Source organism: Rhinolophus sinicus, linkage group LG02 (genome assembly GCF_036562045.2).
Source record: "Rhinolophus sinicus isolate RSC01 linkage group LG02, ASM3656204v1, whole genome shotgun sequence".
Lineage (NCBI taxonomy): Eukaryota > Metazoa > Chordata > Mammalia > Chiroptera > Rhinolophidae > Rhinolophus > Rhinolophus sinicus.
In genome coordinates, this window is record NC_133752.1 from 190,325,388 (window position 1) to 190,352,085 (window position 26,698).

The 26,698-nt window shown below is 42.8% G+C and overlaps 1 protein-coding gene across 39 annotated transcripts in view; it reads right to left on the reverse strand.

Annotated features, from left to right (window-relative positions):
• The window catches only part of RBFOX2 (RNA binding fox-1 homolog 2), a 257,051-nt gene that overhangs the window by 136,706 nt on the left and 93,647 nt on the right, over nt 1-26,698 (reverse strand). For 2 of the 39 annotated variants that reach the window (XM_074326325.1, XM_074326316.1), the window contains exon 1: nt 1,753-1,974. The exons of the other annotated variants lie outside the window; for them this stretch is intronic. In XM_074326325.1, coding sequence (XP_074182426.1) covers nt 1,753-1,767 — 15 coding nt within the window. In that variant the 5' untranslated portion in view covers nt 1,768-1,974. Of the gene's footprint in view, nt 1-1,752; nt 1,975-26,698 lie in introns of those variants that run through there. 39 annotated transcript variants of the gene reach the window in all.

The window sequence follows — 26,698 nt, forward strand, 5'->3', positions numbered from 1 at the left end:
TTCTGGACATTTTCACTAGCACTGGGCTAGACGATGCAGATAATAAAGAGACAGAGCTGACAAACATTGTGCTCTCCAGACAGTGCTACCCAAACGTTCAGTTGTCTTGGCACACATAGAAAATGGTAATGTCTGTGTGGCACAAAATGGCAAACAAACTAGAGTGCACATGGTCCAGGTGACCCGGGGAGCGTAGGTCCCACCTGGCTGCTCCAAGGGTTGAGCAGAATAGTTATTTTCACATACCTGGAACTCAGTCCAACCTGTGGCCTTTGGGCGGGGAAGCTCTGTTCTAGGGCTGAGAAGTGAAGGGGACTGAAACAAATGTACAAATATGTGGAACAGCCGTGGAAAGGAAATAACTGAGGAGACTGTCATTGTCTGCTTCCATCAAACATAAATGAGTGGAAATGAGATTAATTCAGTTTGCTTCCTTTCATAACTCTTCTTACAAACAAATCCAAAGACAAAACAACCCATCCTCTGGTCAAAGACAGCTGAGCAGTCCCACTGACGAGGCTGCAAAGACCCCAGACACAGACGCCTAGTTCGCAGGGAGATGAAAACTACTGAAAGCATGTAAGGGTGTCAGAAAAGTTCTTTGACTTCTTACAAATACTACAACAATAAATCAAAGAGGGGAGGAAATTACATTTCAAGGTCATATTCAAATATGAAGGGAGAAGCAGGAAAAGCCCCTCCCAACACACACACACACCCCTCTGTGACCAAACTCTGTCTCTGTAAACCTAGTTAAAATTCTGCCTTCTAATATTTATAAATTTAGCCTGCCTGAGCCAAGTAGGTTTCTGCAATTCCAGACATCTAGGATGAAGGGCAAAGGGCAAAGTGAAACTGGCTCGTCGCCAAGGGTATCACGTCTGGGAGACTCCCTTAGCAACACACAACAGCTCAAGAGAGGACACCGCCATCTTTGTAAGGGACTGCAGATGTTCTTGTTTTCACAACTAAAAGCAGGGGTGATTTTTCCCCCACCCCGTATTATTTTCCCTGTCATTCTCCTAAAAGTTATCACATTTCCTAATTTAAAAACCTCTCCAATCCCAGTGTGTTTCCCTCCATCCCAAATGACAATGCCATCGTTAACAATAAATTAAAACAATGTAAGGTATTAAGTTCTTGGCCGATATAAAATGTCTGGTTATTAATGACTATTCTAGCTGCTATAGGCTTGGTTTCTAACTATGGGCAAGTCATTCTTTGTGACTTACTTACTTCCCTCATAAAATTTTAGTAACAACAGTGACCTACAAGACTATTGTAAAGGACAATAAAATGATTAGATAAAAACCTAGAGAAGCTTATTCCTTATTAAGAATCGCGCCTCCTATTGGCTCTCAATATCTAAAGAGATGGTTTGATTAGCAAAGTCAGTGTCCCCCACACAAAACACAGGTGGCTCCTGCCCCACCAGAAGACGTCAGCTCTGGAAGGGACAGGCTCACCGGCTGCCCCGTTCGCCTACTGCAAACCCACCAGCAAGTGCAGAGGATGGCACTGAACTGGGAGCTCACCCTTGCGCCTAAGTCTAACAAGATAAACAACATTTTTTTAAAAAAACAACCAATGTCACAATCACTGCTAGGTTTGAAAAACCTAACACCTGGGAGTAGAAGGGGACGTGGCAGTCTGTGCTCTGTGGGGAAGGCCGTTTGTGCAAGAGCAGAACCGCAGCTTTCCACTCCTTATATGTGCAAGTGCAAACCCTCACCCACAGCACTCTGTACTCACCCAGAGGTACATCATGTCAGACCGGGCTGCTCAAACTCAGCGGTCAGTTGATCCTGGACTGCAAAACGGCACTTCAGTGAACTGAAGGAAAGGAGGTGCCAGAATGGGGGGCTACGGTTCGGGGTGGGAGAAACCCCCCCAAAATCACTTGAGTTTAAAAATCTAAAAAACGACCGGTCTCCTCCCCCCTCCTCCCTCCTCTCCAGCTGACTGCTCTGTTGTTCTCTCTCCTCCCTCTCTCCCTCCCTCTAGCTCCCTCTCTCTCTCTCTCTCTCTCTCTCTCTGGGAGTTCCTAGCCCCGTGTGTCAGATCTGGAGTGTACAGCACACTCTCTGTATTTGCCTTCAGGGAATCTGTCTCTGTCATTCTACTTCTAGAAACACAATCATCACTCATAGAGATTATTGCAAAAGGCAGGGATGGGTGGGGTTAGTAATAAACCACCGGCACCAGTTTCTAATGCTAAAGATAAACTAGTTTAAGATGGGTTCTTTAAACATAAATGAAGCAATCAAAAAACTCTGACCTCCAAGATCAAGGGGAATGAGCCAAGCCTCCCCTCTGCCCCACTTCTTCTGCGGCCCCTCGCAGAAGCCAAGCGTGAACACAGAACCTGCTCGGGGGCCCACGTTCCCGCTCCAAAAGGTCGGCCTTGCGCCACTGTTCTTGATCAAGTCTCACCACTGCTAATTCTGACTCTCAGAAGATTTTAAAACACAGGAAAAATGCTATAGAAACTTGGATAAGTTTTCCTCTTGTTTGTTACCACTGCCCTCGTTCAGACCGACAGAGCCGCCCTTCTGAAGGGAGAAAGGATCAGGTTTTCCACGTCAAGTGGATTCTGAGCCCCTGCTGTGTGGCAGATTCTTTATTAGGCATGGGTACAGCGCAAGGTACAAAGCCTGGGCTTGAAATCTGGGTCTGCAATTACTGTCATCATGGCCTGGGAGAAGTTATTTCACATGGCCTCTGTTTCCTCGACCAAAAACTGGTACAATACTCCTTTCGGAGTTGGTGGAATTAGATCTCATGAAGTAAACTATCTGCCGTGTTCCTGGTGGCCACGCTTTCTAACTGAGTTCAGTTCAAACGTTTATTACGTGTTTCTTGTAAGCCAGGCATACACTTATCCACTATGTTCGATGGTGAACATCAAATCATCTGTCCTCACGGTGTTTATTCAGAAAATAGCTGTCTTCTCCATACACCAATGCCCACGCTCTTTCCTTACGTGCCTACCCATTTCTCCATGTTCAAGTCCAAAAGCCCACCCCCGCTGTGTAAGTGCCTCTCCCTCGTCTGTGAGCCTGCTGCGGTAACAAGGCATTCCCACTTCTGCCAGTTGCCACTACAGGTATTCATGTATCTACCAGTCTTAGCTCCTTAGCCACACCTTTCAGGGTACAGTTCCTCTATTTTTGGCCATGGAGTCTTTAGCATAGGACCCAACACACAGTAGGTGCACAATACATTCTCAAAGGTTCTCTGTTTTGAGAAGTATTTCACTCCTTTGACTCATTAAAGGAAAAACAAAATAAAACAAAAACAAAAACAAGAGGCCTACCGCCTTCCAGCTGCCTCGGGGTTCTGTTTCCCTCAGACATGTTCAAACAGCTCTCTCCTGTGTATAAAATCTCCAAGTAAGGTCTGAGAGTCTCGCCCTGGAGGCCGGCCGCGCACAGGTTCAGGTACATTCAGACTCCCACCTAGTCCCACCCCCAGCGATGCTCAGGCCAGAGTTACCTGCCAGATGGAGTTGCTTTTTCTCTTAGAGGGAAAGTAAAGTCCACACTTTTCCTTTTCTTCTGCACTAAATATGTGCATTTTCTCTCCTCCCACCTTAATCTCCCAGCTCATTTAAACTTGGAAGGGCAGGGCAAGTATTCTTTTCGGCCTCACCCAAACCTTTTCTTTTTCTTTATGCAGAACCTATCAGCTTCCTCTGAAGATAGCGCCCTCATTTCCAGTAAAAAAGAACTTCCAAGTCTAAAACTGAGGGTATTTTCAAATAGGAAAACAAATCTTGACTTTCCATAAACTGTTATTTAGAGTCTTTTACATTGGTGATGTCAAAAAAATGAATACAGTTTTAAAGATGTTATCTCTGTATTACTTTTCAAAGTTGAATTGAACTATGGTAGCAACGTGTAGTATTCGCTCAAAAGATGGCGTTAATCAAATGAATGCTAGTGTCCTTTCATTGTATTACAATTTTAATACAGTTTTTTCATTTCTTAAAATGTGTATACATTTTTGGGGCCCCCTCTGTACGTCTGTAATCAGTATTTGTACGCAACTTTACTCTAGTCACCACACCTCCTATACTGCATTCAAAATAACTACATTAAAATACACTAAGAGGTCCTAGTCCTTCCAAGCTCTTTGGAGACACAAAATTGTTAATATTCATTCTTAGCAAATATAAAAAACCAAATACAATAAAACTTCACATATCTGTCACTTGGTGGTGTTATCTTTTAAACAAGTTTAGGATAGGATAAAGATAGCCCTACTCTCCTGGAGCAAAGGAAGAGAAAAATACACAGAGAAAATCGAGCCTCAAAATGAAATAAGAAAAATCTAAATGTGTCACAAAAACTGACTAGTACGTACAAAACTCCCATGAGCAGAACCATTACAAACAGGAAGAGTTCATAAATTCCTACCCTAAACTAAATGCATCTCTTCCTTCCCTGATCATCACAACTTTAAGAATTGGGTGGATACCCTGGTCAGAAATCAAGCTCTTCTGTGTGTTTCTCACACAGACACACACACCCCTCCAAGAATCCACAGCCAAGCTAAGTGAATCTTTTCATTCATGCTCCTGCATGCCCACATTTCCCTACCTTAACAAAAAGGAAGAAGAAGAAGAAAGGAAACAAAGAGGTAGGAGGGGAAAAAATTGTCTCGAGTCATTGAAGTCAAATAAGGAAACCTATGCTTTATAGCTACGCAGGATTCGGATTAAGAGACACAAAGGTCGAATAGTTCCACACGAGGAAGACACTGTGAAAAGGACCACGTTCTTACACAAAGGATTAAGACGCACACGTACTTAATTCTATCAGGAGAACATTCTATCACTGCCTGACTCGGAAGCGTGTCAGTATCAGCCTTTCTATTAGTTCAGAGGAAAGAATGTGTGAATTTGAGCACCAGAGAAGGGACTCTACCAGGGAGAGCCCACAGGGGAAGTCTGGCATACTCACTTCTGAGGAAGAAAAATCAGATTATCTGGGACAGCAATTATGTGCTTCCAGAAATTCTACCCCTATAGCACATCCTGAATTCCTGCTTCCGGAAGTGCTGGACTTTGTAAGGTGACGAGTGTGGTGGGCAGGAAGGGTTTGGAGCCACGTTTTAGACTCCTGCCTCCAAGTCTAATAATTCAAAGTCTAATGAAACTGTATGCTTTATGCAAGTTTCTCTGTAGGTGTAAAAGGCTGGTGGGGGGAGTGTATACATCTGGGGAGCCGACACAACTTCTCAAAACTATACCCTAGAAATCAGGCACTGAAAATTTTTCAAAAGAAATTTGAGGCAACCTTCTGTGCATAATTTAAGCTCCTTTCACTTTTCAGGTCTGGTAAAGACAATACAGACTCACCACAACAATGAGCTTCAGAAATGGGCAATATATGGTCCAAATGAACTTGACTTAAAAAAAAAAAGTTGAAAGAATGGGGCTCTTTTAACCTTGTTTCCTGTCAGCTTAAAATAGCAAGGGTTCCCACAGGGCAGTTCTCTAACAGAATTCTGCTGCTGGAAATGTGACCCATGGAGAGTATCAGCAGATTAGCATCAACTGGGAGCTTCTTAGATATGAAGAATCTGAGGTCTCATCCTAGACTTACAGAAACAAAATTGACATAACAAAAGCCCCAGGGGACTGACCTGCACATTTAAGTGAGAAGCTGGTGTAGACAGAGCAGTTCTCACACAGCAGCAGACTGCTGGAAAAAAGGAGTGGAGGTGGTTGCCACCGCCAGTTACGGGATTTGAACCACTAGGAAGACTAGTGAGGATTCCACCCCTGCTTGCTGATTTCAGTGTAACACCAGCTACTATTTCAGAACATATTATGTGCCAGGACTCCGCATGCATGATCTCATTGCATCGTCACAATATCTCAGTAAGGTAAGCTCTCCGTTGTCTTTTTCACATATAAAAAGAAATTGGAGTTTAAAATGGTTCCACAATGCTCATGGTCTCACAGCAAGTAAGTGAAGGGGCCAAAAGTTGAACACAAGTTTGTAAGATTCCAAGATCGTCTCAATGACACCACACTTATTCACTGATAAAAATCAAATCAAGACTGCCAAAATCACTGGAAAGTTTACCCTGCAGTCTGCCTCTGCCCATCTCTGAGACGCCAAACAATAAATGATGGAGAAGAGGTTTCGGACACACTGCGTGTGAGTTTCCAAAGGCTGGGGCTCCAGTCAAATGGGGCTGCTATGACTGACATCATTAAGAGAATGGTTCCAGAAACACCAGTGAACTGTGGTTACCTTCGACAGTGTCTAACAAGAGCTCCAGCTGCAGACACGAGCAAAGGGTATACCTCAAAGCTCACCTCTCGGAAAAGCTATGGGTAAATAGATGATTTGTGAGCGCTCTTACCCCAGATCTTAGGAACCGCAGAGCGACCATCCCTAAAAGGGAAAAATGTATTCTCTCAAGAGCTCTATTTGTCCTTACTATGTTTCCATCATACACTCAAATAACCTCCCATAACTTGCTCTGGTATCTCCTCCACTGCAGTTTTGACCTCATGAAACCCCTTATCCCAACCACCTTTCCGTTTATCTACCACCCACTCCGGTCTCATCTTCCACTCCGTCCTTTCTCCAACTTTGACTCCATGGTCCATAAGTACAACCCCTCCCTCGTGAACACCCTCAATCATTTGTCCTCGCCATCACTACCACTTGTCAAAACTCCAATCCAGATACAATATTCTGCCTCTTCTGTGCCTGGGCACAATCAGCTGAATGTTACCGGAGGAAAAAAAAATAATCACATAACCCACTGACTGACTTCACTACACATTCACGATCACAAACCTCAACTGCATGCTGACAATGCCAAGCAATCCTACGAAAGCCGCCCTGGTAAGCCTTCCATCTCACCAAAATGACTCCTTCTGACTTGCTCCTCAAACCTACTTCATTCTCTCCTCGGCACCCAACTCTGAGCTGTTGCTCTCTCCAAGTAGCTCATGTTAAAAGAGAAGCATTCGGTCTCTCTGTCCACCAAATCTACTATCAAAGCTAGAAATGCATGCAGCTCCTCCTGTTACAATGAAGGAGAATCGTCACACCAAAGGCTCATTTCACTACTTCTGCTCACTCCCCACCCCCCTCCCGAGCCTGCAGAAGGACCGTGCTGCTCTGATAAGCACCCATCGCGCCCCTCTCCACTCCTTACTGTCTTGCCAGAAAATAAACACATGTCCATCTTCAGTAAAACCTCCCCTCTGCTCTCCCACACTGATGGGGACAGTGGACATGGTGTCACCACTCTGGAAGTCAGTGTGGCAGTATCTATTCCGTTTGAAATGTGCATCGCCTGGAGCTTGACAAGTTTGCCTCCAAGGAGCCTGTCTTGGAAAATCCCTGGAGGAGTAGAAGGAACTACACTGCAGCAATCTGTAACCGAAAACAACTTCAAAAACATAAATGCCCAATACTAGGTAAGTGACTAAGTGAAGCATGGTTTTAAAAATACTCTCCTTTGACCCGTCACTTCCCACCAGCTACCTACCATTTCCCTGCTTACCACTTCACAGTAAAACTTCTTTAAGAAGTTGTCTGTCTGTCGCCACTTCTTCACCTCTCATTTCTTCTTCAATCTGCTCAAAATAAAGCTTCCAAGCCCTCCACTCTATTAAACTAACTGGCCAATGTCAACCAATTCCACGTGACTTAATATAAAGGACATTTTGCTGTCCTCAACATATCTGACCTCATACAGGATTCAATAAAGTTGGCAACTTTCTTAAAACATTCTCTTCTTCTAGCTTCTGCAATACTATAACCCTGTTTTCTTTTCCCCTACATCCCTGATTACTTCTCAGTATCTTTTTCTGGCTTCTCCCTCAACAGACCTCTAAAAAGGAAGTGCTCCTTGGGCCTCAATCCTGCATCATCCGCTTCTCTCTTTGAGTTGTCGCATCCATTCCTATTGCTTCAAATACCATCAACAGGCTACTAACTAGCAGTTACAGCCCTAGCCTTGACCTCTTCTCATGCTCCAGTGTGACTATGCAGCTGTCTCCCAGGCTAGTCAAACGTAACATGCACAAAACTGGGCTCTTAAATCTCCGCCACCGCCACCCTTGAAACCTGGTTCGCTCTTGCTCTTTCCTTCCTCAGTAAGTGGTGCCTGGCAATTATACAAGCCCGAGCCCCTACCCTTATTACCTCTCACCCCTTACATCAAACCCATGGGTGAGTCCTGTGTGCCTGACTTCTCTGGACGCCCACTGCCCCACCTTAACCAAAGCTCCCATCACTCTTTCCTACACATCACAATAGCTCCTCCACTCCCTTCAAAACATTCGGAACAGCAGCCGGAAGGACTTAAGACGAAAATCAGATCATATTACTTCTCTGGTTCTACAGCTTCACGATGCACTTAATTTTTTTTTTCTATCCGAAATCCTTATAATGGCCTTTAAGGTCCTTTATGATCCGCTAAGTGGCTGCCTTTCCAGCCTCATTTCATACCAGTATCTCCCTTTCAATCACTCTGCTCTAAAAACAGGAATCTTGTGTCAGCTCCTGATCTAGAGCAAGTCCATCCCTCTCCCTGGCACCCCTGTAACCCTCTCATTCCCTCTTCCTGAAAGCCCTCCTCATCCTGCCTTCATTCTCTGTAAGGCTGGCTCCTTCTCGTCTTTCAGACCTCAGCTGAAATAACACCTCCTCAGATAAAAGGCAGCAGACCCCTCAGCTAGTTGGCGCTCCATCCCCACAAGCCTGTATTTTCTATTACTGTGCTCTGTTTACTCTTCCTAGAAGTTACAAAAGTCTACAATTAACTTATTTATTCATTTGTTTTCTTATTTGTTACAGATTTCTCCATTAGAAAGTAATATTCTGTGTATAGTACATACAACTGAGATCTTCTACTATGGAACATTTTATCCCTTGACTTTCATTAGGGAAGGTCAAAGTTATTTGTAGGAGTTTCTGGCACTCAGGCAACTGTCTAACCAAGTCCTATAAATAAAGTTAGAGTGCTACTAATTTTTCCTTAGTTACCAAAAGGACTCAAGTTTTATTCTAGCTACAAACCACAAATATATGCCAGCACCAGTGGCTTTAGAATGTCAGTTTGAAATAATGATAATATTAATATCAAACAGCAGTTCCAATCCAGTCATTTACTTTAAGCTAATTTGAACATAAACATTCCAAAATGCCTCCCTTCCAATACTGTAAATTTATTTTGCTCAGCACAATAACCGAATAGCATCTCCAATCTAAGCTCCACTATAATCGAGCTTGCCGTATAAGAGTTAATTATCTATAGTCTAGAACAGGGGTGTCCAAACTTTTTTCAACGTTTTTCACCAAGGGCCGTATGCGGTAAAATACACAAGCAGCCAGGCCACTCACTCGAGGTGAAGTACGTATTGCCTTACCTGGTTTATTTAAGTAAACTAAATATATTTTTGGAATTTGCTGCGGGCCAATTAAAAATGGATTGCGGGCCGCAATTTGGACACACCTGGTCTAGAACCATGCATCCAACAGAGTGGCCACTAGTTACATTTCATTCCATTTCAATTAAAACTTAATATTAAACTTGTAGTTCTTCAGTCATACTAGCCACATTTCAAGTGCTCAAGCACCGCACAAGGCTTTGGCTATTCTCGTGGACAGAGCAGATACCTTGTTTCCCCGAAAATAAGACCTAGCTGGACCATCAGCTCTACCGCGTCTTTTGGAGCAAAAATTAATATAAGACCCAGCCTTATATATATTATATTATATTATATTATATTATATTATATTATATTATATTATATTATACCCGGTCTTACATTATATTAAAATAAGACCAGGTCTTATATTGATTTTTGCTCCAAAAGATGCATTAGAGCTGATGGTCCAGCTAGGTCTTATTTTCAGGGAAACATGGTATAAAACATGTCCATTGTCACAGAAAGTTCTACCAGACAGAGCTGTTCTAGACCATGGTGGTAACCAGGAAGCAGAAGGCCCTCTACGGTAAGTACTCAGAATATCACAACGTTCATATATGATCCTCAGCAGAAAAGCTCTGCCAGGTTTTCTCTCTAAATCTATTTATTTTTATTTTAGAAATTTTTTGTCCTTGTTATCTGGCTACTTGCCCACCAAATACTGAAGCAAATTAGGAAAGGGAGCTAGGAAGCAGTCGGGAATAAGGACCAGAGGAATGAGGAACATTATATTAGAGGCAGCCACATCAGGAACAAAGCAGACCAAGAGGAAAAAAAATCTAAAAACCAGGTAAGATATCGAAAAGCTCATGTAGGTCAAAATGAGGCCATACAGTGAGGCAAAACGAACAAAAGCTCCTGAAATATCACTCATTTACAGTTCTAAACGATAACTGATGTTGACAACTATGTTAAGCCATTAAGGAAAGTGTTTACTATTATACTATTAAGAGCATATAAATTATATCGTTATATAGCGCATTATAGAAGGATTTATTCCATCCATACAACGCAACAGTACATAGCCTTTGGGGGAGGGGATGAGGACGCTCCTAAAATACTGGGTGAATACTCTACTATATATCTTTAAGTGATTAAAAACAGCTTCAGAACAATGCATAGGACAGTACCATTGAATTAAAAAAGAAAAAAAGGATGAATTATATATAAAAATGTAAAACACTCCTTGCCTCTAGGGGAAAGACACTGGGGAACTCAAGATTGGAATACGGGAGCAACTTTCCACTATGTGACCACTTTGTACCTTTGGAATATTGAGTCAGATAAATGTATTATTTATTCAAAAAACAGTTATCACCTTAAATTCAAAAAAAAAAAAAGAAAGAAAGAAAGAAAGAAAGAAAGAAAGAAAGAAAGAAAGAAAGAAAGAAAAGTAAGCAAGTTCTCTATCCCCAAGAAATGTATAATCTAATGTCTTATCCAGGCTGCAAAAAACTGTTACACTTTTTCCTTTACCAATAACTAGTCAGCTAAATATCTAACACATATTCTATTAGATCTTATTAAACAGCTAACTATACTATTTGAAGTCCCAATAAACTGATTTCGAAAAACTCAAAAGTTGAACTTAAAACAGAAACCATGACGATCATTATTAACTAGTATTAACTTTTTAAAAAAATGTTTGCATGAAGATACATAAATTTCAAGAAAAAATGTCATCTTGTTGGATAATACGACCGAGATGGGTTGGAAAGCTCCCAGGAGAGCTACAGAGTGGTCTCCTGTACCACAAGGGTTAGGTCACTCCAACAGTCCTGAGATTTGAGAATGCAAGTGGTTTCCCAATATCCTTTCTCTCCTTCTTCCCTAGTAACAAAACCCCAGTTTTCATTCCAGGACATGACCATATACACCCTCCAAAACAGGACTCTATCTCCCAACCTCAGCTGCAGGGAGGTGTGGCCATAAGACTACGTTCTGGCCAATGAGCGGTCAGCAGAAATGTTACGTGGGACTTCCTCGGAGTCTTAAGTAGAAACTGCGTCACAGAAATGTGGGAACCATGGCTGGAGGTGAGGCAACTCTCTGGGCAGACGCCAAACGCAGTAAGGGTCCCAGGTCCTTGACAACCTTGGAGCAAGTCATCAGTCCTCAACTGCCTACTTCCAAATTTCCTTTTCATGAAAGACTTAAAAAAAACCCTTCTCTTGTTTAAGCCACTTTGGGGAGTGTTCTGCTTTATGCAGCTGAACTTAATTCTGAGGGATGCTTTCAACAGTAAAGTATTTTACTGTAACTTACAAATCAAAATTCAATTTCAACTGAAACAACACAAAGCTTAATATCTTACGAGTGAACAAACCTGATGACGAGGCCAAAAAGTCAACTAAATTTATCCCCCTAATCTACGATTGTCCTTCACCATTCTACACAAAAATGATAGAAATAAAATTTTATTTTAATTCCTGATTTCTAGTAATGAAACGAGAAAAAAAGTCAAATGTACCAGGGGTGCCAAAAAAATGTACACAAGTGGACACTTTGGTCAACGTTGCTCAAGCAGTAGTTCACCATAACCAGAAGTGTCTGGATGCCGATGGTAACCACTTTGAGCACCTCTTGTAATTGCAGGAATCAAACGCAACTTGCATTCATTTTTTGTTACCGGTATATACTGAGTACTACAATTCTAACACAGGTTTCCTTTCTTAAATTGTGTATACATTTTTTGGCACCCTCAGTATATACACACTGTCATTTTCATCATCTGTAAAATGAAGAAATAATGCCTGCACTGCAGAGATGTTGCCTGACCCAAATAAAATTGAGTATACTAACTATTCAGTAAATAGCATTATATACTATCATTAGCATCACAATTAGCACTATAACAGCCAATAGGTAAGTATGAATCAGAAAACAAAAATCAGATGAAAGCAATTACATAGACAGAAACTTGGGTTTGGGGCCCAAAGAATTCTGGGAACTTATCGAGCCTCTTTAACCAACCTACTTTGTCTTACAGAAAACACATCAAGAACTTCTTTAAAGCTGGGGGGAAAGATGGGAGTTGAGTGATTGTAAGGGGAGAAAAAGAACAGTAGTAAAAGGTTTAAAGTGATTAGAAAATATGATGCATTTGAAATATATAACCTTGTTTTAGCATTTCACAAGTTGTCAATATGTAGTCCAACAAATTTTAAATTGATGCTAGCAGTCTTTTTCTTCTACAGTATTATTCATTCAAAATAAAAATACTAAACACATGTATATAGTTTCTACTGAGTGTACAACAACCTATCATTTAAAAGCAGAATGCCATCTTTGAGAAATAAAGATGGTATGTGAGGTCTTCTCGATGCAGGAAGGCGATTTTTAACCTATGCACTAAGGTACAGGCGGTATATTTAAAACAAAGAGGGTTAATCTCTTTCATTTTTGCACTTAAAAATGTTTTAACTTCTCCAAAACATGCTTTGAAGTATGAAAAATGAAAAAGAAAAAAAATCAAATGCATTCACTTCTGGGAGCCATTAACTCGGCTTTGAAACCATCTCTGGCGGCTACTTTAATCCATACCCACACTGTTCGTGAGTCACACTGCACAGTGTTGTTCAATGCATTGTATTTTGAAAAGTAATCCATGCTCAAGTGACTTTGGGAAACACGTGTTAAGCAACTTTACTATTTGTCAAATTTCAGCTTTTCGTAATCTTCTAACAGGATACTAAAATTAATAGATGCTTTTTACTAATTTCAAATATACTCATAGGAAGAAAACAAGCTATTCCGGGGTGTCAGAGATTAGCTGACAGGCAGATAGATGCCAAGAATTTGCCGCACAATTTAAAGGGCTACAGACAGGATAACGGGAGTGTGAGAAACAAACTCAAGCAGATTTAAAGGCTTTTGCTCCCCAGAAGGGATACCAAAGGTATTGCTGATTTATATACCCCTCTGCTCTGAACAGCCATATTCAAGCAGCTTTTATTAGGCAGTAAGATTTCTGGAAAATAAGAACTACTTTACCTTTCCTAGATGATACATTTATAATGCCTATTTAAGAGTCTAAACATGTAACTGGAGATTGAAGGTCTGAACTAGCAGGAAAAAACTGAAATAACATTAGCTTCTGCAAAGGTGCTCTATGCAACCCATGCTTGACTGGACTAGACCATTTCATCCCAGTTCCAACCGATGAACCGATGGCTTCAATATCAAAGTTCTCCCAAAAGTCAGGACATACCAAACTCTAGAAACTTATTTGTGGGCTATGACTATACTTTTAATAACATAAATGAGTTCAGTGGGACTTACTTTGATCATTTCTGAAACACAGTTTATTTTTAGTAAATATAATAGTCCCCCACATGGGAAGCTACAACCATGCCAAAAATTTTCTGAGGAGATAAAATCCTATTTATAGACCTATCAGTTGCTCCTTGCTTAGGTTGTAACATAGTTTCCACTTTAAGCCTGATATGACCTCCCCTGACTTTTCTGGTCTCTAATGTTCTTTTCATCCTGAAGTTTCTCACATTTATCTTTATCTCCACAGGGTACTTAAGTTAAGCTACTATGGAGTGGAGGGAAGGGAGAAGGAAAGAATCTCCCACCAGAGACTTTTAGGTAAATTTCAGGAAAAGGGGGGAGAGGAGTTCTTCATTTGGTGAGTTTTGGGGGAGGGAACCCCACAAATATTCAGCAATCATCAAAAATACTGCTACAGAAGTGAGCCATACATATGGCAAATGGGACTACTGATGTCTTTATCTGTGTATGATTTAGCTTTTCCATCTTTTAAAAACCCAACAAGAATAAATGTGAAGGGGTTTCTAAAGTAGAGAATATTGTACTCAGAAGCCAACCAGGGAACCCAAAGATACATATGAGATTTATTAAAATTTTCTTCAAAATTTCTGATTATCTTCAGAAATTAAGCTGTTGTTGTTTCACATTAGCTGCTGGCATCTTTACATTCCCCACTTAAAATGCTAATTGGTGCCCACCCCCACCCCCACCCCCAGTTGCTGGATATGATTCCATCACCAATTCTACAAGGGTGTCTTACCCTAATTCAGTGAACCATTTTCAGTTTTCTTTCACTAGTAGTGGCATGACCCATACCCAACTCACCCAAGCCCTGCCCCACCCCATACCCTGGTGAACTTGTAAATTAACCCTGGCTTTACTGCTCTGGCAAATCCTAACAACCCCTTTCATCTCTGAACCCCAGTAAAATTTGCTGTCCCGGGTTCATTTATTTTTTTATAGTCTTAAGTATTATACCGCCCTTTGTTGTGAATTCCATGTTTACAGGTCTTGTATCCTGAATGAGACTGCAATTTCCACTCAAGTATGAACCCCTGAACAGCAATGACCGCGTCTTACTCGTCTCAATATCATCAGCCTTTTGCCAAGTGACTGGCATGTAACAGGCACACAGTGAACACTTGTGAAATATTTGTTAGGCTGATCTGCAGGGTGAAGACAGTGCAGTAAGTATACTTCCTTCGTGTGAAGCCCTCATGGCACACAACTGAGAAAGCCCACAAAACGGGAGTAGAACAGAATCACAACCAATTCCTGAAAGGAGGGAGAAGCACATTAAGTGACAGCAGCCCGCCCTCCACAGGACCCTTGCCATCACCTTCCGGTGCTCAAAGAGATGGTGAACCCAAGAGGGACCAAGTGAGGAGAAAATGATAACGTTTCCTTACACCAAGAAAACTCTACCTGCTTGTCTCCATCTCCCCCTATATCCCTTACTCACCCTCTGAGGCCTACCTCCTCCTGCCCACCCTAACCCACCGTGAAAGCCCTAACCCTCCAGTAACTGATGAGTAGCTAGGTATTTAGCATTTTCTCTTGTAACGAGAAGGGATGGATTTAAGTTTCAGAAAATAATAATGCAAACTAAATATTGGTAAATTTACCCGATTATAAAAGTTGGCAAAGACAGAAACTGCTTCTTTAAAAAATGTTTTTTGAATGTGAAGTTTATCATAAAAAATGGTACTTCCCTTTTTAACAAAAGACACGGCTTTTCTGGAGTGATCAGAGTAGAGGCAAGGGCCTGGATGATTAAATGAACTCCCAAGATCAGTGTCCAGAGGCAGCGTGGAAAGTACTGAAGAAAGAACTTGGGTTGGGAAGTGAAATAGTCTTGGAATCAAGTTGCCAAATCAGCACTCACTAGCTGGGATCTTGAGCAAGTACTTTAACTTCTTCTAACCCGTTTTCAACTAAATCTGTTTCTTCATCTACAAATGCAGGGTTATTATGAAAATTAGAAATAATGTACATAAAACACCTAAGTCAGTGCCTGGCTCAACGAATCACAATTGTTAATATATTTGCTTATTGTCATTTTTCTAAGCCCACAACAAAAGACAGAAAAACGACTCCTTGGCAAATCTGACATTTTAGGGTTACTACTAGAATTTATTTTAAATTGGTAGCAATAGAATATCAGTAAGAACTCACTTAAAGATAGCTATTTTGTCTGTGATTAAAAGTAAAATCTGCAGCAGAAAAACACCGTGTTCCATTGGGCAAGATGTCCCTATGAAAACCAGATGGCTAGGGTCATTTATAAGGACTATAGTGAAAACAACACTCTTAGAAAGGGGGAGCAGCTAACGGGGGACAGTTACCATAGGGTTTTGGGCAAGAGTAAACCCAATAGTACAGTATCTGTGTCACTGAAAAGCTTTGAGTAAAGGAGTTTTTTTTTAATCTCCTCAAAATTCCACCCCTCCCTTAGGCCAGAGATACTTACCTGACAATCGCAAACCCCAGACAAAGAGAAAAGGAAGCACCTGACCTGTGTGAGGAAAGGGGCCGTGGAGGAGGTGGGAGATGCTGCTGAGACAGGGAGAGAACCTGTCTATGGAAGAACGAGAATACTAGTGGCTCACCATCTCCTTTTGCTGTTTTCAGGAGATGTCAGGACTGTTTTAAGTCACTCACCTGCTCTAGCAACAGGACTGTGAAAGGGGAGGCAGCCCTTTGGTCCTTCTATAGGACAGGACGTTAAAGCTCGTGGCATTAGAATGAAAATGCTGGAAGGCCTTTAGGGCTTTTCTAGCCAGCCCAGAGGCATGGAGGAAAGTCTGGGCGTTAGAGCCACATGGGCCTTCCTAGGTATTTGACCTTGGGCAAGTCGCACAGCCTCTCCAGCCTTCACTCTTCTCATCTATACAATCAGGGGAACAGCACTTGCCCTGCTGCAGAGGGCAAACTGTAAAAAGCCAACTGTTTCAGGACGGGCACTCGATACAGATGCCGTGCCTCCCCGACCCTCAGGCTCGCTGTGCAGAACAGGCTGGCGGCTGGCACAGGTAGCTGTATCCTAAAGGTTCCTTCTCTCCTCTCCCTTTCCTTTCCTGCTAACTTAGCAGGAAGGGAAATCAAGTCCAAGTAGGGAAAGGAACTTTCCCAAGGTTACACTGCTGGTTACGGGCAGAATTAGGGATTAAAACCAGCTTCTTCGAGCTCGATGCACCTTGCCTCTTTAGTAACATTCCCTTGGGGACGCGGCAAGCTTAGCTTCACATTCTGTGGGCTCAGCGAGTCAATGCGAACAAGAGAACACACTAACTGCAATGTCAGCAGCGTCCTGCGACCAGACACCCAAGAGTTAAACATCAGCCCCAGCCAGGCTGGGAGAGCTGCAGTTGGGCCGACTCCTCCAGGGCCAGAGCGGCACTGAAATCCATTCCTCGGTGTGATTGGTTGGTTCCCAAAGGGGTGGGGAAGAGGCACAGGGAGAAGAATGTCACCCGATCCCCACGGGTAAACAACAGCAGGAGCATCTGCTCAGGTTTTCAACTAAATCTGTAAAATATTTCTGAACACTTGACCACCAAACTCGTAAGACTGTAACCTCTAACCTTCACGAACAGGAGAGCCCTTGTTCTGTAATGACCAGATTCTTGGTAATACAATCTGGACAGACAAATGCAAAAAGACAGTTTAATATTACTCTAGCACAAAATTAGTATCCAACACTCATGTTCTCGGTGCTTGAAATCAACACCGCCGCCATGCCGCCTTGCCCCTCGCAGGAAGAGAGGAACCAGCCTGCTCGCTTCTGCTCCGCCATTGTTCTCAAACCCTGCCGTTTCAAAAACATGCCAAGACTACACAATCACATTTCCTCCTCTGAATTTCTTTCCATCCTCTTTAAGAGGAGCCCCCTCCTTTTTTAAAAGGGTATCTTATTGCAAGATGTAACCTCTCCGTAATTATATTAGCACACATGTGCAGAGCAGAGAGAAGGGAGGGTTTGCGGAAAGAGAAACCCAATACCTGGCCAAACCCATTGGGAAGTCTGCCCAAGTTATTAATCCAGGACGGGGCCACTTAACCGAATTGGCTGAGGTAATGCCCTTCAATCCTGGCTACATTCTTTCCCCCAGGGGAGAATGCAGGAGGGGCCTGTCTCCTCAAAACCTTATTGTCCCCAACAACTCTCTTCTCCCAGAAGTTTCTCTCTCCTATTTCACAGATGTGCACAAAGTATTTCAGTCCTGAGCGGAGAATGAGAGGCAGCCCCTCAGCCCCACTGCACTTCGGGCACTCCACAGGACAGATCACTGCACCGCCACCGGAACCTTCACTCCCTTTGTTCTTACACAAGACTACAACGAAATTCAAAAGTCCCAATAAATGAAACCTGGGGGTTGAGGGGACAACTACAGTAACACTGAAGAGAAAGCCTCCTATTGAATGACTAAAACGAGAAAACCTTAAAGAAACCAAGTCAGTCCAGGGACCAATGTGAGCCCACCTTAATGTGGCCCCAGGAAGCAGGACTAGGCCCCCCCCAAGCCATCTGAAACTGTGGGCAGACCCACCTCTCAGGACTGTGTAGACTAGGAATGACCTGAAACCACGGAGGCCACAAAGAGCAAAGATTCTTCCACATGGGGCCAAACAAAGCAAATGAGCTTCAGGGACTCGCACAGGCTCCTCATGTCTCCCCTTTGTTTCTGCTCTATAATCCCAAAGCTCAATTTAATCTAAAGTATGCTACGAATGCCCTCTGCTAACACAGATGTCTCATTTATAAACCTCGGGGAACATAAGTGACTCAGCTCTCTTTCGCAGGAATGTTCAGCAAATTAACTACACAAGAAGGTTCCGCATGGTCATTAAACACACAGGCTTCAGTGTCAAGCAGGCCTAGGTTTAAATACCTGTTCCACCACTTTCTAGCTCTGTGACCTAAACCTCTCAAAGCTCAGTTTCTGCATCTGTCGAATACGGCTTCTACCATCTACCTTATTGGGAGAGTTGTTAAGAATAATTAGGACTTGAGGGTATATGCGTGTACTTAGCACAGTACTTGATGCATAGTAAGCATTCAATAAATAAATAGTAGCTGTCACTATAAATTATGACTGAGGACTATGAAACAACTCCTATAAAGAAATAACACTGCCAGCCAACAACTGTAAACAGCAGGAGAATGCCAAAGTTTATTTAATGACTCTATGGAGCAATGTGCTAGGCGCTAGGGAAGAGTGAAGGACAACCTCTCCCTGTAGGGCAGCTTGCGCTGGTGAGAGCAGACGCGGCAGAAAGGAAGTCACGGGGGAGGGGGGAGGGGCTCAGTAGGGAACCACGACATAGCCGCTGTGTTCCACGTGAAATGCGTAAGTCTAGTTCAGCAGTTAGGATCGTGTGAAGTAGATCTATTAGGGTCATGAGACGGGAGTGCTGGAAAGCAAGGACCATTCTAGAGCTCTGCACAGTAAGAGTGAGAGGAGAGTGGGAATGTGGACAGTGGAAGGATTTTGGTCTTTTCATGTTATACCAGGCAAAAATTATAGCAAGCATGGAGTTGGCAACCATAAGCCCACATTTCCAGCAGGCACTACAAGACCCCTGCGTGTTGGGTTAGTGCGTGTATATATATGTATATGGCAAACAGACATGGGGATCTCAAGGAATTGCAATCATGTCATCGAAAACACGCACACTCACTGGACACTGCACTGGGGAGACCGGACGGGCTGGGTTCTACTCGTCAGTGGCGTCCACACTCACACACCTGTGCTCTTGTTCTTTCTCTCTTAGAAATTTTCACCATCACAACCCCAAGCTGTCACACTCTCTCACACACACCTCAAAGGCAGCCCTGTTGGTGGGGGGGAGCAGGACCAGGCCCCTCCTTGGTCACCAGGTAACAGCATTACCCTGGGCTTGGGGAAGCACTGAACTGAGAATGGAGACTCTGTGTCACAGACCCAGCTCTGCCACTAGTGGGAGCTCCAAGAATATGACTATCTGCAGCCTCGGGTGTGTCACCTAACCTCTCCGGGACTCAGTTTCCCACCTGCAGAACAAGGGCGATGTCAGGAAATCCAGCTCCAACATTCAAGGATTTAGGACCTGAGGGTTAAGTTATGTTCCCTCCCCTGATCTTGTGTCAGCGTTGGGGCAGACGTGCCACGGGAGAGCAGGCTGTTAAGATAAGTGATTACAAGTCACTCTCTAAAGCAGATGAAAGTTCAGGCACAGCAGAAAGCCAGCCACAGCATTTCTGGAATACAAACTGGAAGGTTTGGGGACTTACAGTCCTGGCCCAGACCATTCATTTTATGAAGGTCCGGACTCTCTGTTCCTTGGATCGTAAACCGGAAAAGAAAGCCACAGAATGGAACAACAGTTAAGTGACCTGGCACCTGGAAGGGCACATCATCTGCTGACCCTCCCACCACGACACTGAAAAGGGCACACAGAGCCTCAGAGTAAGCATTCATTCCAAAAATACAGGAATGACAGTTGCTATTTCTAGCCAATGGATCGGGACCTGAAAAGTGGGTGTAATCTCCACTGAACAAATCGTATAGTCTGAAGTAATCTTGCAATTGCCAGCACTCAACAAACTGGCAGCTCTTTAGAGAGAACTCTCTGGGGACCCAGAGCTGCAGTAACCAAGGGAAATGTACCCAGATTAGATCAGCAAAGGCCTCTCCGGTTCCACAGGAGGTATTGTAGGGGGCAATGGCACTGGCCAACACACAAGGTTTACACAATGAGCTCCCTGAATGTTGCACGTGCTCGGGTCACAAGAGCTCCCGCTTTGCTACCAACGCCTTCTAGGCAGCAGATGCCAAGCATCCTACTTACCTCTGCTTTCAGTTACAATTCCTCAAGAGAACCTAGTAGATTTGGCTTTCACACTAGTTGCCCATGCCGTCCATTTTAAGTTAGGAAGAATTCTTATTTATTGTCCCATTCCCTTTATCTTTCTCTTCCCAACATAAAAACCTAAATTAACATGTGATATGTCCGTAGAATGGAATATTATTTGGCAATAAAAAAGAAGGAAGTAGTGACACTACAACTTGGAGGACCGTTGAGAACATTATGCCAAGTGAAAGAAGCCAGACCACATATGATATTGAGTCCATTTATATGAAATGTCCAGAACAGACAAATCTATAGAGACGAAAAGTAGATCAGCGGTTGCCTAGGGCGGGGGGTGGGGGAGATGGGGTGGTCGGGGGGATAGAGGAATTGGGAAATGACAACTAAGGGGTACTCGGCTTCTTTTGTGGATGAAAATGTTCTCAAATTGGTTGCGGTTGCGAGTAACTGTGTGAACCTCCTAAAAGCCACTGGATCGTATACGGACTTTAAGTGGGGGACCTGTACAGTATGAACTTGGAGCTCATAAAGCTGTTAAACAATGCTTCCAAGCCATCACACCCTCCTCTAGAAAGGGACATTTCACGAGAGCTGAGTCTCCCGGCCAGGGCGCTTCTGAAGGCCTGCCCTCGCTCCTTCCTGTCCACTACTCACTGTGCCGCCCCGCACCTTGCTCCGCGGTCTCCGCCTCAGGCTTACACCTTTCCTGGGACAACTGGGCGGGATGGGAGCCTTGCTGGGCTCTTAAAGTCTACCTTTGCTCTATCTTGACTTTGGTGTCCTTCCTTCCACATCTAGTTTTTCTCTCTCCCTGAAGAGACGGTAAAATCACTCCCTGCCCCACGTCAGCAGCTAAGACCTGCCACACCATGAAAAAGGAATGAAGATAAATGATACTATGAAAGCACAGGTTTGGGAGTTTCAACAAATCTGGGTTCCAATCAAAGCACTTGAACAAGTTATTTAAAGTCTCACTCTCGGTTTCCACCTCTATGAGACGGGGGAAAACACTAGCTAAAGCATCGATTATTATAAAAAGTAACTGGGAAAATCTATGTAAATGATTACTATACGTCTGCCACACAGACAGTACTCAACAAATAATAATCATTATTTATAGAAGCCTTAGGCCCAGTCTTTTCATCCTGTCATCCAGCACGTCAGCCTCTACATAAAAAAGGCAGCAATAAAAGCAGGCCACTGGCTCCATCACATTATTTATAATCATTCTTCTGACTAGTTGCTTTAACCCACCCTAGTCCATTCCTAATATTTACGGATTTCTACTTCACCTTTTCTTTGTCCTGTTTCTGGACTCAGCTTAACCTTAACTGTTAGGCTTCAAACGGTCCCTCAGCTCGTGTCCCCTCCTCAGCCATAACCTGCATGTGTCACCTTAATGATAACACTTAAAGCACTGTGGGTAAATTGTTTACCCAGAGAAGCACACCACTCCTCCTAAAAGCCTAGCATGGAATCAAAACAACTTAAGACGGACATTAGAAAGAATTACGATGGAACCTTACAATGGAATACCAGGCATCCACGAAAAATGATGATGTAGAACCAGTTAATGGCATGAAAAGATGTTTACAATAGATTGGGAAGAAGCTGGAAACATATTACAAAAGTTTGTACAATGTGATGACATTCTGGAAGGAATTTAAAAACATGTGTATATGCAAATACAGCTGCACCGAAACAAGATTAGACCAACAAACAATAAAAAGATAAAGTTAAATATATTTTTTAATTTTTTATTTTATTCTTTTGATTTGCTGTATTTTCTAAATTTTCTTTGATAAATTTATATTACTTTTACAAAAACAGATTTTACGGATGTTTAAAAAATGAATTGAAATACTACAATGCCTCTTAACGTTTTCTTAGCAGACACTGGAGCCGGAAAACCCAGGCTTTAAATCCCCTCTCTAGCACTTATTATATGTATGACTTCAGCAGTCACAGAAACCTTTTAGACGTGGTGTTCTCATCTGGAAAGTGCAGGTAAAGATGACAGTCCTAGCGGAATGCCTAGCATGTGGACTTTCAGTAGGTCGCAGTGTCTTTCCCTGGCCACGGTTCTCAACTTGAGTGAGCACCAGAATGAGCTGGAGAGTGCGCTGAATGGATGGCTGGCTCCCAATCTCCCAGCATTGCGGACTCATTATTTGGGGAGGTGGGGGGAGGATGATGGGGTTCCCAGGTGATGGGGGCCTTGCTGGGCGGGAAACCACACTTTGAGGACCACTGCTCTAAGTAGTAAGAACAAAGTCTTCTTACAATGTGCTACCCAGATACTAAGTCTCTTTCAGAACAATCTTCCAGAAATATTTGCTCACTGGATACTGAATTAAATTAGAGCCTAATATTGTACATTCGCCCAAAAGCCCAGACTTTTAACTTGGGATCATTCATTCCAAGACCTCGAGGGAACAGCTTTTCCACTTGAGATGGAAGCAAATAACAATTATTAGGACTGCATTCAGAATATCCGACTTAACGTGGGATAAATCATCTGAGACTGTGGCCACAGATAAAACAAAATGACAGAGCCAGACCTAGGCAAGCGCACCACAGGCTGCTGCCCTGTGCCCTGTACCTGTCTGAGAACGGTCTCCAGTGGCACAGAGCACTCGCTTTGCTCTGGGTGCCCTCTGTTGACAAAAACAGACATAGCCACTTGCTCCGCTGCGCCCTCCCTTTTCTCCGCCCATCCCAGGGGAGCCAAGAGTCCTTCCAGTGTGACTCAGACGTGAGGAGAGCTTTCCAGTTATGAAATTTTCCTAAGTCCATACATAGTCAGCATAGATCTTTTCTTCTTCCGGTTTTCCTGTCCCCTTCTCTTTGGACCTGCAGCTTATCTCCAAACAAATTAATTGCCTCAGGAGGGCAGAACAAGAAGTGAACAGAATTTATCAGAATGCTATGTAGAATTTAAATCCCAATTGCGTTTCACGCCAGGGATGGCTAGCATTAGCACAGTGGGAATAACTGCTTTTGTAAACAGTATCCAATACAATGTGAAACCCTGTTGTTATTAAAAAATATATACTAACTGGCGAAGTACTTAGAGTTTCTATTCCAGACAACTAAAAGTGGAAAGAGAGAATTTTAGAGCTGGCAAAGATCTCTGCTGTTATCATCTCCAACTTCCTCATTTATGTGAGGAAACAGAAGGGCCCAAAGGGGTAAAGCGACATATACAAAGTCACAAAACTAGTGTCAAAGCCAAGTTTCCTGACTCCCGCATGACTCACGGTCTTTCCACTATATTATACAGTCTGTATTTAGAAATTGTTTTCATTTAGTCATTACCAAGACAAGATAACTGCCTTTTAACCACTTCATAGAGGGTAAAGAATGAACTAATGAACATCTAGCTATTCCTAAGGGAGGGAGGGAAAAAAATTCTACCCTTTTCTATTGTGAAAATTAAGCCTTTCCTACTATTAATACTTCCTTAATGGCAATTGTTTCTAAATTAAACTATTCTTCCCAGGGGTAAAAACTGTATTGGTTATCAACAAGCAATGTCTAAATCAGGAATCAGCAAACTCTAGCCTGTGGCTTGTTTTTGTACAGACCATAAGCTAAGATTTTTGTATATATTTTTTTAATGGTTGGGGGGAAACAAATCCAAAGCAGCATAATATTTCATGACATGTGAAAATTATGTGAAACTGAAATTTCAGTGCCCACAAATAAAGTTTTATTAGAACACAGCCATGCTCATTTGTTTACTATTATCTATGTCTGCTTACTTGCTACAGCAGCAGAGTTAAGTAGCAGCTACAGACACTGTATGGCCCAAGAAGCCGAAAATATTTTCTCTCTGATCCTTTACAGAAAACCTTTGCCCGTCCCTGTTCTAAACTGACAAACGTGCTGTGTGCACCTTCCGTCCAGTACCAAGTACTTACTGGGTGGTCAGTTCTATGGAGACCCAGCCGCGAGCTCCCACACCACGCGTATAGCAGGAATCCTGCACGGGGTGAGCGCCCACCTGAACAGCCTGACAACCACATCTCCCCTCTAGAGCAGCAGAGGGCTCTGTGCTGGGCTCTGGCATGTTTTTTAGTTACTATTCATCAGCATTCCCTAAGAGCAGTCCCACTTTACAAACAAGGAGCCAAGCCTAAGAGAAAAGAGAGCCGAAATGTCCGGCCGAAGGAGAGTCTGTATCCGGATCTGTGTGGCACCAAAAGCCTCTGATCACTCCCCAGGGGTTTCCAAACAGGGCTCCTGGCAGCTAAGGGGCCCCCTGGGCACAAGAAGCCCAGAGGCTGGGGCTCCAGGCCTTGCGTATCCTCCACTAGGACCACTCCACTTACATTTTTTATATGTTATTATTTTGAAAAAGAGAATTTGCTGCTGAAGGCCAGCATATCTCTTCAAAACGAAAGCTAAGTTCCATGACACTTTGTACCATCTTTGGCAAATCTCTCCCAAAACTGGAAAGCTTAATTTCCTCATCTGTCAACGGAGGTTAAAACTCGGGCGCCTGCATACAGACCTCACTGGGGTCTCACCAAGATCAAATGAGAATGAATATGAAAGTGTCATATAAACTATATAGGCTCACAGAAATATAATACAGAATTATCATCTCCTCAGTAAAGTGCCGGGGAGGGGAGCAAATAGGGAAATGATATTTGTTGCTGACCAAAGAAAAATCAAACATGCGAGTAAAATGTAAAATAAACAAACAAACAAATATTCAAGTAAAAGTAAGTAAAAGAAATATGCACAGTAGAAATACCACAAACTTTGAAATCCTGATGGTTGCCAGATGGGAGGGGGATTGAGGGAATCGGTGAAAAATGGGGAGGGATGAGGACGTACAAATTGCCAGTTATAAAAACAACCGTGGAGACGTAAAGCACAGCATAGGGAACACTGTCAATAATATTATAATAACTGTGCATGGTGTCAGATGGGTACTAGACTTATTGGGGTGATCGCTTCATAAGGTATATAAATATCTAATCACTATGCTGTATACCTGAAACTAATATAATATTGTATATCAACTATAATTGAAAAATAAAAAATTATTTTAAAAAGGTAATAATAAACTTTGAAATCTCATACATTCAGATTTAAAACCCAGCTTCCCTAATTACCAGCTACCCGCCTTGGGCAACGACTTACACCTCCTTGAGTCTGGTTTCTTCACGTGCATAAAGGATGAAATAAAATAGTACTTTTTAAATGTTCTGTACAGGCTGGCACATAATCAGTGTTCAATACATATTAGCTCTTTTCACAGGGACCCCACACACTTGTTACTCTGAAATTAAGACACACCTGCTAGAATTCACATACGGGCTCCCTATATCAGTAGCGGCATAATAGAATTAAGAAGCTAGAAGCATCCTCACCTTAGATGCTTCTGTGATCCACATGACACTGCAAAGCTTGTGAGAGCACAGGCTGAAGGCGCTCTACAGGAACAATGAGAGATCCTAATAATAGGAGATACACAGGCAGTCCTCTGCTGCAAAATTCTACTAATTCAGTAAGGATATTTATTGAGTGTTTTAAGAGCCTTCTATGGCTCCATAATGACAGATTTACATTTACTATCCACTTGACCAAACCCATTAAAGTTGTAAGAGGCCCTCTCTTGCTGAAGATCAGATATCTAGCTTCTTAAGTATTAATTTTTCATATCGCTCTGGAAAACCAAAGGCAATAAAAACCTAGCGGAAGTCTGAACAAAGTTGTTGTTTTCTCCTTTGTCCACAGGAAAAAAAATCCCAACAGAGTAGTCTATTTCAAAACGCTAAAGATAAGTTTAGTTTGTAATTCATTCCTTTACCAAATTCTTCCGGAGCATTTACTTTACTTTATGCAAAGTATAAAAGGATATCAAGAAGTATGATGGGGTGCTTGTCGTCACAGAACTCACTGTGCAGGTCATCAAACCTGCTCCCCATGACCTAACAGGCGGCGATAAAGCGCCGTTACAAAGCAGGAGGCGTGTGCTTGCAGTTCAGTGGACATTAAAAGTCTATGCACAAATAGGTACACAAGGGAAGGCTTCATGGAGGAGGTAGCATCTGAAGTGTGATTCAAAGATGGACTGTATTTAAACAT